The sequence below is a fragment of the Pelobates fuscus genome, chromosome 3, assembly GCF_036172605.1.
Source record: "Pelobates fuscus isolate aPelFus1 chromosome 3, aPelFus1.pri, whole genome shotgun sequence".
NCBI classification, from domain to species: Eukaryota; Metazoa; Chordata; class Amphibia; order Anura; family Pelobatidae; genus Pelobates; species Pelobates fuscus.
In genome coordinates this window covers 318,071,942-318,089,750 of record NC_086319.1, presented here as the reverse complement: position 1 = coordinate 318,089,750, position 17,809 = coordinate 318,071,942, and the positions used below count along the sequence as shown (strand labels likewise).

The 17,809-nt window shown below is 37.5% G+C and overlaps 2 protein-coding genes across 2 annotated transcripts in view; both read right to left on the bottom strand.

The window, feature by feature from the left end:
• Window positions 1-17,809, bottom strand: part of LOC134603176 (inactive cell surface hyaluronidase CEMIP2-like) — a 76,941-nt gene that overhangs the window by 23,255 nt on the left and 35,877 nt on the right. Inside the window, exons 8-18 of the mRNA XM_063448906.1 lie at window positions 15,592-15,761; window positions 14,968-15,177; window positions 13,652-13,857; window positions 13,408-13,477; window positions 12,817-12,945; window positions 12,603-12,688; window positions 11,276-11,407; window positions 10,489-10,524; window positions 8,796-8,948; window positions 6,292-6,469; window positions 678-893 (exon numbers count right to left, since the gene is read on the bottom strand). Coding sequence (XP_063304976.1) covers window positions 678-893; window positions 6,292-6,469; window positions 8,796-8,948; window positions 10,489-10,524; window positions 11,276-11,407; window positions 12,603-12,688; window positions 12,817-12,945; window positions 13,408-13,477; window positions 13,652-13,857; window positions 14,968-15,177; window positions 15,592-15,761 — 1,586 coding nt within the window. The remainder of the gene's footprint in view (window positions 1-677; window positions 894-6,291; window positions 6,470-8,795; window positions 8,949-10,488; window positions 10,525-11,275; window positions 11,408-12,602; window positions 12,689-12,816; window positions 12,946-13,407; window positions 13,478-13,651; window positions 13,858-14,967; window positions 15,178-15,591; window positions 15,762-17,809) is intronic.
• Window positions 1-17,809, bottom strand: part of CEMIP (cell migration inducing hyaluronidase 1) — a 119,062-nt gene that overhangs the window by 94,445 nt on the left and 6,808 nt on the right. The gene's annotated exons all lie outside the window — the stretch shown is intronic.

Genomic DNA, 17,809 nt, shown 5'->3' with positions numbered 1-17,809 from the left:
TATATATATATATATATAGAAGGCGTATGCCTGAAATTGTGGGAGGGATTTTATGGCTATTTAAACCCAGCAAATCCCCTTACTCACCTGTCTGCGACGATTTCGGAAATTCCCTCCCACCACACCCTCTTCATATATCATTATACCTGGGTGGGCCCTCTTTTGCAGGCCTAACCTCACGTCGGTTTCGGCACACCTCAACCGACTTTCATATATTAAAATTACACACAGTTTAATATGCGCCCCTTACATAATCCCGTACACAAATATATATATATATATGTATATATATATATATATATATATATATATATATATTTATTTATTTATTTATTTATTTTTTGACAGCTATTTCAGCCTAAATTCTGCTAGTCATTTCCACTTACCACAGCTCACTCTTGGTGAATCAGCTCCTTAGAATTCTGTAGTTCTCCAGCATATAATGGACTACAACTCACATATCACAACAGCCGGAAACCTACAAGTTAACTATTACTATTCTTAAATTTAAAGAGACAACATTTTACAGAGCGTTTTTTAAACACAGGGACAAATCGGCACAAACGTTTAATTTGTTGCAATTTACAATACAGAGATAATAAAAAGGTTTGCCTAGTTAATATCTATATATCTCTAGTCAAACAGATATTTATTTATAGATCATGGGTGGTACTAACCTGTGCGTACCTGCCTGTACATATCACTCCATTCCAACGTGGCACTGTGAGACATCCAGTATGACGAATAAGAAAATTATCGGCCCGACCCACAAAGGAACCAGGGTATCCAGTCACCGAACCGTCAATGTCATGGAAGATTGATACTTTGTCACCATCATAGTCATTTGTACCAAACCACTGCCCGGGTCGACCAAAGAACACCTTGATCCCAACCTACATACAGGATTAAAGAAAGGGCATTTTCTCATCATATGTTAGGGAAAAAAGTGTGCTAAGACATATGGCTCTTGAAGTGTTTACAGCCGTATTGGCATTACAGGAGAGTAAACAGCCTTATCCCTGTGCAGCGGTTAACATGTGGGACGCAAAAATATTTATCAGCTGTCACGATCACAGCAGTTATAATGTGATGCAAATTAATAGCACATTTGATCTAATTAGAACGCATTCTGCACGTGTATCTTTTTACTCACGTCTTCTGCAATCAATATAATCTCAGAGGCTGAAAATGTGTGACCCAAAAACGTATTCAAAGGCTTGGCAATGGTTGCAAATTGAATGTTTAATAAAGACAGAGGCCAAAGCCCTAGAGCCCAACTAAAATTGGTGTCACACCAAAAAATAAAAGCAAAACAAAAACAACTTTAAAAAATAAAATAAAACATCCTGAGGTATTGCTGCAACTTAATCCTAAAATTGAATCCTGAAAATCTTTTGGTTCATAGGTGGCATAAATTTGTTGGAAGTGATGCATTCAATTACTTATATTAGGGACATTAAAAAATAAGTGAATATTTTATTTGAAAGTTCAAAGAGGTGAAGGTGGCATATGACCCTTGGTGGGTCATTTTGAGTTTATAAAAAAAGATCTAGGGCACCAATAGACTAGATAAAACTACTTAGATCACAGAGGATAAGAACAAGCTTTTCATCCCAAGAACACACTCAGCAAGCTGCATGATGGGAGTTGTAGTCTACGAGAGTAGCTGGAGACCCGGGGCAGGCCGGCCGGCATGTGTACTTTGCCTGTTAATGGATGATCACGAGATGACTTGTAATAGAACATAGGTTTACTTATCTGCATATTAGTATAACCTTACTGCTCTAAGTCATTACACAGTTCTTCCCATAATTATGAAGTCACATTGCATCATTTTGTTTGTTAAATGCTGGACACGGAGCAAATAATTGGCAAAAAAAATAAGTAGGTCAAATGATTGGTCTCTATTTATGGAAAGCTACACAGGGCCAAGTGTTAGGTGTGTAATAAACAAGTTATTTCCTGATTCAGCACACAAAACATTTTTATATTAACAACAACAACTGCCAGAGCTATACACTCTGTCTTAGGGCCCAGGACAGGAGATATGTCAGTCAGCGTTTCCCACACTGTCACCGTAAGAGCGGGAAAAGCCTGTGAGATTACAAAACCTTAGCCAGCCCAATCGCATTTGGATGCCCTTAGTATAATGTAAGTTGGATTTCTGTCTTGGAGGGCTGCAACAGTCTATGCAGTCTTAAATGATAATTATTGTTAGGTTTTTAAATAATATTCTCTCTTTTCTAGCTACTAAATTAGCTCTACTATATGCTGCGTTTTTGCTAGATTTATTTATAATAAACTTAATTTATTGTCACAGGAAGCCTGGCCAGATTTAATATTTTTCATCAGTTCTTTGGCACAGCGCGTATCTAGACTGAGCAGACATTGCTACACTAGGAGTTGGCAAACAGTAGAACTACCACACACTACCTAGTAGAACTGCCAAGTAGAACTATTGTTGCAAAACTACCACACATGTGTTGCTTTACTCCTATATTGTAAGGATGGCAAAGCATCATGGGAGTTGTAGTAGTTGATGGCTACCCTGTGCTAGACATATTGTACATCGCTTTCTCGAGCACTGTAGATTCATGTACGCAATATGATATTGGCCGCTCGTAGGATAAATATAACATATAATACAATATAGTATAACATGCACTGGATGAAGGTAAGAAGTTGTAGGCTATTATGACAAACAGTCACGGGCTAATTACCTTGTGAATTAGTTGGCACAAAATGGTACTGAAGATGACCCAAGTACCAAAGTGTAAAGGCATGTTTCAATGACAGATGATGAAATGTAAGTGGCCTGAGGCAAAGTGAAAGCATAGGCCAAACTATCTAATGTATTTCCTGACACAAAAGCCGTTTCTGGATTTGTAGAATTAAAATCAGCGTAATGTGTCCTCTGTGAGAAGTTTTTTGTAAACTACAGCTGTACTACCTGGGGTGTTATGATCTCACGTTACAGCCATTTATTTCTCTGTTTGTGACACTTTCTGCCTGTGAAGAGGAACCTCTGTGTGAAATACGTGATTTCTGAATTGATTACTACGTTATCACAAGAATTTTCTCTGACAGATGCTTCAAGGCAGCTCTAGAAAACCAAAATAAACGCTTGCCTTATGTACAGAATTTAAATGACCATACATTGCAATAAGAGACCTAGTAAGAAACACCCATGATTCCACCACCCTTTTTGAAGATTTTGAGAGCAACTGGTTGTCAGTTTGACCTCGATTTAATATTTTTAGATAAGCTTTTTAAAAGAATAAATATATTTAATATGTTGAATTTTTTCATATACGATTTATATGAGAAAGACCCGAACGGGTCGAAACGTCGGCTGCTTTTTAATGCTATACCTATTGGAATAAACTACCCCTTTTTTCATCTACTAAGTCCTTGGAGTGCATCTCTTTATTTCTGTTTATATATATATATATATATATATATATATATATATATATATATATATATATTTTTTTTTTTTTTTATCAAGTAATTGTAAAAATGTATCCAAAAATATTAAATAATTTGAAAAACGTATCCATAAATAATAATTTCAGGCCTAGATGGCACTAGAAGGTATTGACATCACAAATAGAGGGACATAAGAATTGTAGCAAATTGAGTTGGTCTGCCAGAAGAGGAAAGTTTCCCCTACAAAAAACAAAAAAACTATGTATTTGGCATGATGTATTTAATAAAAGAAGAATTAAAAAAAAAACCACAGGATAAAAATGACAATACTTTATGTTTTTAAAGTGTCCTTTAAATTTACTATAATAATAATAATATTTAAATTCAGCAATGGGCGGAGGCTACAGATATATGCTTTAAAAAAAAGTCTTATTATGCATTATATAATGGGACCTTTAACAAAAAGTCAGCCCATTATATTAGTTATGCAGTCTCGAATGTTTGAGACTGTGTTTAGAATTTCTAAGCTCCAGAGCTACACTCTACTGTAAGTTGCATATACAGTGTCGTAATCAAATTATTTCACTGTCTTCTGTTCAAGAACTGTGCAATAGGTCACAAGTCTAGAATAATTCAAAGCAAGTCAAAATGCGAACATGTCTGTCCCTGATTTCTTTGGCACAAGTCGGGGACGTAATGTGCATCTCCAGGTTAATGTTTCCATATTAAAATGCCACTCAAGCCTTTGAGCTAGAGATTTGTGTGCACTCAACGTGGGGAATCTGAATCCACGTCAGCAACTCACAGAAGGATCTGGGTCATTTGGTTAAGGTGGGGTTATGTGGACACAGCTTTCTCCCCCTACACACTTTTTTTCTGTTTGCACAAAATTCTGCACCTTGACCCTAGAATGAACTTGTTTCACAGACGTGCTAATCAGCTCTAGAGTCTGAATTGAGAGTTGAGTCTCAATTGGCATAATAGGGCTAATTTCTCTTCGACGTACTGTCTTTTGACGTGCAAGACTCAGCGGGCTTTGGAATTTCAGGGTGTAGCTGAGAACTGGTTTAAACAATATCTCTGCTTTATGGAGGATAATGAAAAGACTATCAATTCAGCTGAATAACGTCTCCGACAAAAGGTCAGTGGAATGTGCAAGACACACAGAGCTTACCTCCAAAACCTCAGCCCAGGATGAGAAGCCAATGTAAACAATGTCAGTGAGGGAACGGAGACTCATGATTATCTATGAGCCTACTTTATGCTACATCATAACTGTGTGTAGCCAATTCTCAGTTACTGGCCAATGGAACAGTAGCATCTTGTGTGGTATGGGGAGGCCATGCGTTTGTAAGGGTCAGGAATACTGATAGAGCCATCTTTCCTAAATTCTGCTTCTTCTTTTTTCATACACAGTAGATATACAAAAGGGACATTGAGTTAGCACTCAGAACTGTTGTGGGAGAACCAATTGCCATATTAGGCCTGGTGCTGCACTTGTTTTCTACAGTAATAGATTGAGAACTTCGGAATTAGGACATAAAGTGCTTTTAAATCCCTGAGTGTGAACATTTTGTATTGATTACTGTATGATGTCGGTCTGTAATAGATTACTACTTGTTCTTTCTCTTATTCTGTAACCTTGTGATAATGGCTAAATAAAATAAAAATAAAGATTGTCAAAAAACAAAAATAAGAACACTGCTAGGTTTGGGATAGCACTATTCCTTACAAAAATACTTGTTGACAGAGAAATAATCAAAAAACAGGTAAGACTGTCTGTGCCTTCAAGGGCACTTACCGGACCTTTCGTTCTTTCTTAGAGGTAGTCAGCCAGACTTACATTTGTCCTCAGATAGGAACCATCAAAGGCACAGACAGTCTTACCTGTTTTTTGATTATTTCTCTGTTGCTGATCCAGCTGATAGCTTATCAGTTCAGACAGTCAGGCAGCGAGTTAGTTAGTCTTATGTGTCTAGATAGGTGCCCTCGAAGGCACAGACAGCTTTTTATGTTGTAGATTATCTTGTTGCCACAGCCAGACTATTAGGCAGTTAATCAGTCTATACCACAGAATTATACTAGTACCTCAGTGGTATCTTTCGTCTACACTTACGTGATCCTGCTGCTATAATTATTCTCTGGCTTTTTTTAAATACTGGGTAACTTATTCCATCAATGCACGTACTTAATACTTAGTCGGTGGTATTTACATTTGGGGCATATTATCACACTGGTGCCATACCTTATCTACACCACGCACCCAATTCACCGGTTAGTCGATCTTCCACTCTACCGTTCACCTTGTGCTTAGTACAGCCTTATATATATTAGCTATCTCTAGTATTCTATTTGGTATCGACTTTCTATTAAACTTGTATCTTTAGCATTGTAGAAACTCGATCGGGTATATTTACCCTCAAGCTATTTTTTACCTAGATTGTGTACCTTGTCATGTCCCCTCCTCCCCCCCCCCCCCCCATTATTATTTAGAACTAGGTTTATTTAAGATATTAACACGTGTGCTGTTATTATTTTTAGCAAATTGCCAATAAAGATTTAGGTTTTTAATATTTGTCTTGGGACAGATTTCTCCTTCTATTTTGTATCATCCACCCAAGGGTTACAACCTCATCTGTCCCTATTCTATTATATTTGGATTGTTATCTTTCTTCCTATTTGTTAGATATGTTAACTATAGTTTCACATTAAATTAAATTCATATTCTTTTTTTCTCCTTAGATTGCAGGATAACGAATGCATAGGGAAACGTTGGCCAAATATGTCAACATTAGGAAACATATCAGCTTTGGCACATGTACAGTGGTTCACTGACTTCTCCATCGTGTTAATTTTACTTACATTTCTCTCCATTTTGACCAGGGACACATTGTTCTGAGGTGTGATTTGCCAAGAATTTTTCAAGAAGAAACCGATTGCACTGGAGGCTCTGTCCACAGTGGGGAGGAATTTTTTAAAAGTGCATTTCAAGAGCCGAACAGGTCCATCATATATTTGAAAGCCCCGAATCGGGAATGTTCTAGAAAGCAAAGAATAACGCTTAGTTTTTCTAAACAGCAAAACAAGTAAAAGAGCTATAATTATTATTATTATTATTTGTATTTATTATTACAATTACAATATTATGAAAGGGGGGGAAATTTACAATCAATGAGACAATTACACAGTGACACAGGAACAAAAGTTAGATGAGGGCCCTGCTCAAATGAGCTTACAGTCTAGAGAAGGCATAGGCAACCTTCTGCACTCCTGATGTTTTGGACTACAGCTCCCATGATGCTTTGCCAGCATTATGGGTGTAAGAGCATTATGGGGGATGTAGTCCAAAACATCAGGAGTGCCGAAGGTTGTCTTTCCCTGGTCTAGAGTAATAAGAAAGCATTCAAAAAGTAGTACACTCATCACAGACACCAACAGATTTTGTAGGAAAACTTCATTGGTCTTCCTAGTGACTGCATCACTTTAACAACTTTGTTTAAAAATCACCTTTTATGTCAGACTCTCCGCAGTCCTCTCTATGTGAATCCTGCAACTTTTGAATGTAATATTTATTATGGAAAATGCAATGACAATTCCCCACCAAGGGTATTGTATAATCTTAATCTTGCATTTATCCACATATATTTCATCTTTTGTTAAACAAATATAAAAGAAAAGCAGTAATATAATATTAAGAAGAAGAAGTATGTTTTGCTAGTTTAAAATCAGAGTAGTTGCAAAATCCCACAAAACTCTTAACACGTTTTTGCATCATACGATGCATATTTATACTTGTTAATGTTTCATTGTTTAGTTCTACTACATCAAGCATGTCAAACTCAAAGTCTAGCAAGGGCCAAATAAACAAGGTTTTAGTTTATGTGGGCTGCAAAAAAAATAATACTTACATTTTCATAGAAACTTAGGTTTAAACCCCAGCATCCCCTCTACTAAACCACAGCAGCCTCCTCTACTAAATCCCAGTCCCCCCTCTACTAAACCCCAGTGTCCTCCCCCTCCCCCCCCCCCATAAACTAAATTCCAGGACCCCCCTCTAGCCAACAAGCAGACTCCACTCACATTGCCGCTGCCAGTATGCGACTCTGGAGTCCGACCTCTGGTATACCCCAAATGGCGCTGTCCGCACCCTGTGCCAAAGCGGATCCTCCCACTACTTCTTGAAAGCCTGTCAAGGTGAAGCACGTCGACGTAATGTTGGAATGTGACGTGGCATTGCGTGCCTCTGTGCACCTCCAGGTCCTCCACTGTCCAGCCGCGACCATCGCAACACTGACCAACTCTCACACACACACTCACTGACACACACAAAGTCACTGACAGACACACACACACAGACACACTTACTGACAGAAACACAGACACACACATAAACCCTCACTGACACAAACACAGACAGACACTTACTGACACAAACAGACAGACACACACACATACTCACTGACAAACACACACACTGACAGACTGACACACACACACACACTCATTGACACACACAGACAGACACACACACTGACAGACACACACTCACTGACAGACACACACTCACTGACAGACACACACACACTCTGACAGACACACACTCACTGACATACAGACACACACACACTCTGACAGACACACACTCACACATTCTTGCACACACTTACAGTGGGGAACTTCTATCTGGTGCTCAGCCTTCCTGCTCCTCACTGCTCCCTCGCGCGCAGGCAGTGATGCCGGGTGCCGGAATATGACGTCATATTCCGGTGACCAGCATCACTACAGAGGGCGCGAGGGAGCAGTGAGGAGCAGGAACGTTGAGCTCCCTCGCTGCATCCACCTTTCTCTCCTGCCCAGCCGGGTAAATGTTAGCAGAGTAGGCACCTGCAATGTGGAGAAAGCAGGTGCCTACTCTGCTTGGAACACTAAGCATGTACTCGTGGCTCGCCAGGATGCAAAGATGTCCATAGCGGGCCGCGAGTTTGACATGCTTGTACTAGATGGATGTACAAACTGCTCATAACATCCGCTGTACTTGGCATATCTGTAATCATATTGACGTATGCCACACGTGTGTCATTATGTATTAAGTTGACTGCAAACCGAGCTTGTATGTACACCTGAATATCTTTTTCTAAAAACCTTTAAAATAAAGAATTGTAAAAAAATGAATCTGAGTAGTTGGTTTTAACTGAAGCAGGACTGAAGGTGGCACTGCTTAACACTTAGATATCCTATAATGAGGTAACACACAAACCCCAAGTTAGTGAGTTTTTTGGAAGAACGTTGCCTATAACTTTGTTTTTATAATGCAGAGTTTACAACTCAGGAGAAATATTTGATTACGTAATAACTTAGGAACTTACTTATTCCGTGGCAGTGACCTTTGCTCCCCGGACCCTCCACGTCCCCAATAGCTGTTCTGTCCCCCATGTGAGCCCACGTTTTCACTCTCCCCCACAAAAATTGAATCTGTGATCTCCAGACTGGAGCCTTCATCAGTTGGGAATGTTCCATCACTGAAAACAACAAAAAGGTAAAAACCTCATGAAGCAACAATGAGAAAATGTCAGCCATTTTAAACTGTTGGGTATTTACAAGATGCGTTTTTTTGGGGGGATATTGTGACAAACAATTATATGTACGAAAGAAGCACCCTGAACCGTTCGTCTAGCGTTACATTTCAGGGATCCTAAGCAGTGTAATCTTTTTTTTATTTATTTTTTACAGATTTTTCACAAATCAAGTTAAAATCATTTTGTTTAGAAATAAAATAATACACAGTAAGTGACAGGTTTACGTGTATGTGTAATAAGGGATTTGTTTCCTGGAGACTGTATCATCAAATGAGGTGCTTAAAATGCAATATTAAAGTTCATTTCTTTCTAGAGAAATGAGCACTTTACTAGCAGGAATTAGACATTAATCTTGTCAGTTTTACACATATATATTTTATAATATGGCTTTAATGACCAGTTTAGTCCATTAAATTCTTTAAGATTTTCAAGAGCCATTATATTACAGACATTCTGCCTTCAGGAACTTTAACGTATAGCATGATTTAGGAACTGAAAATTCTAAGAGAACACTTAGAGTTCCTAAATGTAACCCCCTCGTCCTTACTAAAGTGATGACAGCTGGCTGTAAGTCAATCTACAGCTTGCTAAAGACTTCAATGGAGTGGTCAATGAGTACGGCCAGAAGATGGTAGAAGTAGTGATTACAGCTTAAGCCTATGGTAAAGTGTAATGCGCAGGGCACACATTTCTAGGAATTTAATAACGAGGTGTGAAGATTATTGGGATAGAGCCAGGTATTACACGGCTACAAAAATCTTGGCTACATGTAAATAGTGTTGGGGGATCTCCATATATTTTGCAGTGATTCACGACTCGTAGCAAGTGTGCTGTATGTTCAATCTCTTGCTATTTATGTGGCAGGAAAGAGGATTACATGTACCAGATGTGGTGAAATGACAGCACGTGGGGGTTGTAGGGAGTGAGATGTAAAGTGTAAGTGGTAATTTCCTTAAGAAAACACTAGGTGACAGAGTTAGGAATGAAATTGAAGCAAGGCTTAGTGCGACAAAGCACCACTTATCTCCTAATGCAATATCATATAAAGCAGTTATTTTGTCTCAAATCTCAGCATAAATAATAATCCTCTATATTGATCCTCTATATTGATAAAATACACAAACATGGGAATTTTCATTAAACTTAGATGATTTTCACACAATAATAACAAAGGTCATCGATGGTTAATCTTGACACTGTATATAATTCTGAACTATGTTTCCCATAACACTCAGAGAATCTAAAGTAAATGATGTTCAGAAACACCTGCTGTGTCTAGTTCAGCCATGAATAGGACAGGATAGATAGAACAGGAGGTTGACAAACAATGATTGTGATGTGAAAGGCACCAGGCACCATAACAACTTCATTTCAATGATGTCATCATGGTGCCCTGTGTGTTCTTTGACGGTGTAGCACTATGCCTTTTCCATGGTGATTTTTAATAGCACGTTTTAGATGATGATTATAAAGACCATCCTACCTTGCTAATGTAAGGCCAATTCCATTGTCTGCAAATCTGGAAATACAGAAACAGATGCAATATATGAATAATTTGTAAGAAACATTTATGGCTTGTGAATGACAACTGTATAAAGTATATTTTTTGTGGCTGAGAGGTGCATCTAGGAGCCACTGGTTTGATGAAACCTCGATTTTTTTAAATTGGGAACTTCTAACGTGTGATTAATTTTGTTCATTAATCAAATTAAGCAACTGTGGTTAGGGCTGGAACTAAAGTGGTTAATAAAAAATATATATATATGTATAGATAGATAGATTTATAATGTAGTTTTAACAGAGGTTATTACAAAGTAGAATTTAAAAACTCTAAAAAGATTACACAAGTTTATTATTTCAAGACTTCTGTGTTCGTAAAGATTAAACTTGAAATTGCATACATGGACTCAACAAATAAAATTATTATGAAATATTCGCCGTCTTTAATGTTACTGTGGATTTGCGTCAATCACACAGTATTTTTTCAACAAATAATGTGGCTAGTTAGGCACACAGCCTGTTTATTCAAGGTCATAACGTGTTATTCAATTTGCACTGTGTTCCGCTACTTCATTTGTCTTTAAAAAAAAAAATGTGCAGATATATGTATACACATATTTTACCTAGACATGTTACCTCATTGCAATCTATTTAATGTATACTGGCTTATCTCTGTTACCACCCAGCACAACAAAAATAAAGAATTAAAAATAAATATATAATAATATTGTTGCTAGGTAGTGAGTCACATAGCCAGGATCTGTACTTACCCACAGTTACGGAAAATGATGTCTCCTCCTCTGGCCCAGGCCCCGTGGTCATTGTTTTTGAAGGCTATTAGTCCATCAATGATAGCTGCAACTCGAGGCTTTGAGGGGTCAGAGTTTTCATGTGGGCGAAACCTAAAATTTGAGAGAAGAAAAAAATTTATTATAAATGTAGAATATCCTCCCACATGTGGAACAAGCACAAAAAAAGAGTCATGAAAATAATGCAGACTAAGTGATCTCTAAACTATACAAAGTTTTATTAGCCACACGCAATAGTAAATTGCATTTACAATATTGGACCAACGAGTCAGCATTCAAGTTCTATAACTCTTTACTGTAAAGAGAACGCTACAAGGAGAATGAGATACCCATTGCTTTTTTGTAGCCATGCATTTCTAATGATAAAGCTAGCATAGAAATATTAAAATATATCAGTCAGATGTTTCAAACTATTGAGATTATAATATCTTGAAGAACTTCAGTGAATACACACAATTCCTGATTAGACAAATCATACTATCTGTCTAGCTACCTATCTACACATTTACGTAAAATGTAAGGAGGCAAGCCTGATTTCAAATAATGCCTGCATCTCAAAGGAAAGAAACAGACACACAGCTCTAATAATAATGTAATGATTACACTTGGGCAACCTTAAATTTATTTTTGTAGATTATGCAAAACAAACATTTTTGTATTATTCCTATATTGACATACAAAATTAGACCCTGCGCTTAAACTCCCACTAATCATGGGCAGCAGCAATGTCTATAGTACACATCAACACTAATACATACCATAAATAATAAAAAAAAATGTTACTTGCGCAATATGCCAAATCCCTATGCATATTTAAATAAATAACTGGTTTTCAGTATTCTTCCAATGACCATTAAAGTGTAAGCTCACCTGCCACATCAAGGTAGATCCTTTAAGGTATGTCCTACAACACTAACAATTCACCTTGCTGCTTTCAGTTAAAAGGCAAAATTTCTAATGAGACAGAGAGGGGTATTTTTCTAAACCCCTACACACTGTAACATGGCTGTATAATACAAAAGCAATACATTGGGCCCTGCTCTTATTCTTTGATTATTATCCATTTATTGTTTAAGTATTTAGTAAGTCCAGTACAATTGCAATCACAATTATGTATATAGCACCATTATACTCTGCAGCGCTGTATTGGAAGAGTAAGTGAAGAGGGCCATGCCCAAGTGAGCTTACAATCTAAAAAAATGACAATCAGTACATTATCACTAATGTTTTATGCATGTTTCTTTCTTTTTGTGAGTTGAAATAACCCTTTAATATCACTGGTACTCACCTTGCATTATCCACTGTCAAATACTCTCTTGGGTTTTCCGCACTGGCCATTGTTGTTTTGACTCCTTTTCCAATAAAAAAACCTGCCTTAAAAATGACATGAAATGTGATGTAAATGGTTACAGATTTACTGAAGAAATACGTAAAATGTTAGCTTGCATTGAGAGACAATGAGTAGGTGGCAATGCAGCAGGTGATACAAATGACAAATTTACCTTAAAATTAGAGTGCACCCGGTTGTTGTAAAACATGCCCAGGGGTGTGAACTCTGAATGGCCTTCAGGATATTGTCCCTCCGAGGGACCTGATGGAACCTTGTGGAATATGTACCAAATGCCAACATCCTGCAAAAAAGACAAGATAGATTATGAAAATCAGGATAGGAAGTAGGAAGACAAGGTATCGACTGATTTGCCTAAATCTAATAATGTCTATAATATATCCTAATACCATGTAAGTTCCGAATTATTTGCTCCGCCAAAAACCTTTTCCACATCTCTCCCCCAATGTGAATGGGTCCTATATTTTTGTTATGTATCTATCTATTTGAAAAGGGATTTTCTGGACATTTTCATTTCATTAAAAACAACTTGCAAATATAGTCTGGCCTGCAAAGAGCACCTTCTGTTATTACTTTCCGATATAGTCGGTTCCAGAGGAGTATCCAATGTACTAGAACTGAAGAATTATTGGGTTGAGCATTAACAACTCTAATAGGTTACTACCGACAATATTTGTTATATTGTGATTTGTAATACTGTAAAATCACATGATCTCATTAGGGGTACTTTAAAATAAATATTTACCTGGGCACCACCTGCTGAATTTCCAATTAGGTTGTTGTTTGGGTTTGCAATCCAAAATGTGCTCACAGCCCTATGGGCAATACAAATAAAAATATAAAAATTGAATTTAAAAAATTTTAATGCATTTTTGACAATACATTTTTTAAGTTCTTATAAGTAACTTATTCTGCTGCATACACAAAAACAGCACAGATAATTTATGCGGATAAGATATGAGCATGGACGACACACTTTCATCACTCACATGCAGTCAGTGCTGGGCACAGGGATGTAATTCCCATACACATAGTCCCGGATTGCCAGACACATGGCTTCACTACGATCAGTAGGAAGTATGGTGCCAGCCTTTGTCAGCAGTCCGAGGTTGTGGTAAAATGTATTTCTTTGTTCTACTCCATCTTCAAGAAAGAAACAATGTCCCAGAGTGTCATAGCCGATCGTATCCTTTACCTGGTAATCAAACAGTGGGAAAAATAAATGACTATACCATATCTTAAGACCATTATGTGTATTTTGGATATAAGGAAAAAGCATATGTATTTGTACCACAAAATGTAATTATGATACCTTGTATACGTGTCTAGCAATGTGATTATAATATCCATCATTGTTAAAGATATCCTGTTATACGGTAACTTTAATTTACATGGTGCATAGAGTCCTGATCCCGGTCTTATAACTGCAGTAAGCTGAAAAACTGTGTCTAACAGGGGATGTTGAAGGATGAAATTTACTTCCTCTTTTATGTCCAAAAGTCATCCACCTTGACCATGCAGAGTGTGCACACCTGTCTTCTCCGCTATACTCTGCAGTTCTGTAGAAAGCCCAAACTGCAGCAGCATGCACAAGAGATTGGCAGCTCTAGAAATTGCTACACACTGCCTGGGATATGAAGGAAATAACAGCAGCCTTGATATGGCTACTATCAGCTTATTCAGTGGTTCCTTTCATCCTTTGTAATGAGCTGAACTGCAGCAGGGAGATCAACTACATGTCGATGTTAGTTCTGCGGGTCATACTTTATGAGATTAAAAAACAAACAGACCATAGATCACAATGATTGGCTCCTGAATAGTTCTGAAGTTTTAAGATCTCTGCAACTACGCATCCCTTGACCAGTATAGACTTCATGTCCAGTGTTTCTGGTGGCTTGAGGTTCTATTTGATGTGGTGAAGAATGATGCTAGCTAGCTGGAGGACAATATTAGCAAACATTGTGTGCTATGACTAGCCTCAGTTCTGACATTTATAGTTATATAAAATATGCGTAACTTTAGTGATGAAAGTGACCAGAGCATATGGCTCAGCAACATAGCCTCCACCAAGAATTCATCACTAGCTGGAAGGTTTTTGTGTGTGTGTATGGAAGTCCAGATCTGTCTATGTGTCTCAGAGTATGTATCTGTGTTTGCAGGCACATCTGAGAACACAGATCTGTAGCCCCCAGGGGAGAAGACAACTTGACCAGGTGCTCCAAGTAAGTTAATGTTGAGACTCCTGCTCTAACATGTCTATTGCATTACCTACAGCATGACCATGTCCTTTAAATATTGGACATACCAGAAGTCCATGAGTAGCATGAACAGCAACACATCTGGAGAAGCAGTGATGTATGGCAAGATTGTCAATGTATGTCGGGGGGTTATATCCTCCTTCTTCATCCACAGCTCCCGTAATGTGAAAATGCACTGGGTAACTACCGAGCAGCTGCTGTCCCATGTGCTTTATCTCAATCCCTGACAAATGAACAGATCTGAAATGTCTTTGAATCTAAAAGAGAAAACATACATAGCAGAAGGAACTTCAATGAAATTACAGTAAATCGATGTGAATGTAAACCCAAACGAATATTTTGCTCTAAGAGTTGCAAAACTTAATCTGCAAAATGCTGTTATCCACCAAATATTATCTTACTAAATTTTTCTGCCATGAATAATTTACAACAAAATAAGCATCTTTACAAACAGTATTGTGGATGCAACATGGCCAGTTTTATCTGGTATGGGTTGGAGTCTCAAAGTCTATGGTGAGATAACTTTAGGGGATTCCAAGAATGTATCATGTTATCATGTTATCATGATAAATTTTCATATCAACGTAAATAATTCACTAAAAACATTTTTTTTAAAACTACTTGAAAGACATAAGACAGAATGAATTTGACCAGGTCCATTTTTTTCTGACCTTGATTTGACCTCCAAAGGTATCATAGTTGAAGAACTGGCAATGGTTGTGCCCATAACACGAATCTTCCATTTCCCCTCTGATAACTATATTCCTTGTGAGAAGCCCAACTTCTGCTCGCATGTCTATTCCATCAACAACTTCCCCAATGTGCATATACAGCGGGCTCCCTGGAGAACAGACGGGGGTTAGTGCTGAATTACAGGAATGCGAAATTATGAAAACATTATCAGGAACTAGTGGTTCCATATGGAAAATATTTAACTGCCTGCACTCCCCTTTATTTTTATCACATACATACGTCAGAAGGAGTCACTGGGACATTCTTCTCCATTAGAAGGGCCTAATGGAGGCATAAGGAGTGCCTATACATTTCTTAAACAATTTGAGCAAGAAAATTGGACAATGGAACTTATATGTAGCCTTGGTGGCTATGACCATTAATATGTTTCCATTATCCAATGTCACAGTGCCAATTATTTCTTCTTAAACCCTTTCCTTAGACTTCTAAAAGCCACATGTCTAATAAATATAGTCTTAATTTCCTATATATAGCTAATTAATCCATATCATTGTTTCTTCACATCTACATATTGCTACGGTGATTTCACTTTGCCTGAAACAAGTGACAGATCTAGTATCATGGTTTATGTTTTCATATCACACTGTTACACGGTACGCAAGCATCCACTAGGCCAAGGGTAGGCAACCTTCAGCACCCCAGATGCTATAGACTACATCTCCCATTTACCAGAATTAGAGATGCAATTTTCTTATGTATGTGATCAACAGTACTTCTACTGATCAAGGAAAAACAAAATACATCTTTTTACTCATTTATGAAGACTTAAAATGTTAATCAATTCAATTTATTGTGAGAAAATGGCTATTTGATCCCTGGGAGTAACACTGTTCATGTTCTGTATGTACCGCTTACTGTCTAAGTGCACACTTGACTTGACCCATGATAACATAGGTAAAGAATTTGTTTTACCGGCAAGTGATATAACCCTTTAAATGTTTACAGGAAAAGACTTATGTTTTACTTGATACAGCATCTCTCTGTACAGATTTTGTGCATCGACCTACTACTATCAAACGTAAACGTCTACAGTACTGCTGAGCTTTGTGGACGCAACAAATGTCTTTGGGTATACACACAAGCAAGTACGTCCCAAAGATTAGAGGCTGCTCAACACACCAGTGAGGTATCCCCTTCACCTTCACAAATACAGTAATATGATACAACAAAAATAGGTGGAGCAGAATGTAGCAAATATAAATATAAATACTTCCCTCTCTTCAAAATTCCAGCCAAAACAATGAAACTGAAACAGAAACAGAGGGAGATACAATAGTGTAAAACTGATAAAATGGAGATAGGTCACTGTGTCTTTAAATAGCACACTCACAAAAGTAGAGCCATAAGATAACCTGGCTCTGGTCTGGATAACAATAGGATCCTTAAGGGAGATCCAAATCCCACTCCAGCAGATGAGAAGTATAAAACAGGAACAATAAGTGCTTCTAAAAAATTAACTTTATTCCAGAAATAAAAGAACGGCATAAAACAAAGTCCATATAGTCACCAAAGTCACCAAGACGCGTTTCGCCTAATAGGCTTCCTCAGTTGGTGACCAACTGAGGAAGCCTATTAGGCGAAACGCGTCTTGGTGACTTTGGTGACTATATGGACTTTGTTTTATGCCGTTCTTTTATTTCTGGAATAAAGTTAATTTTTTAGAAGCACTTATTGTTCCTGTTTTATCCTTCTCATCTGCTGGAGTGGGATTTGGATCTCCCTTAAGGATCCTATTGTTATCCAGACCAGAGCCAGGTTATCTTATGGCTCTACTTTTGTGAGTGTGCTATTTAAAGACACAGTGACCTATCTCCATTTTATCAGTTTTACACTATTGTACCTCCCTCTGTTTCTGTTTCAGTTTCATTGTTTTGGCTGGAATTTTGAAGAAATGTCTTTGGGAGCTGTAGTTTAATTGTTAGTTTTTTTCTACTGTAGAAAGTTGATGAATAAAGTACAATTCACAGAAACTGTGCAACAATATCGTTCTTGGATCAAAAAAAGGAAACACTGCAAGCTGAGATAAAGGAATATATTAAGCTTTTATTAACAATATATATATATATATAGGCTACTTTAAAACTAATTGCAAATTAGGCTACACATTGTACCCAACGTGTGGGTGCAGATTAAATA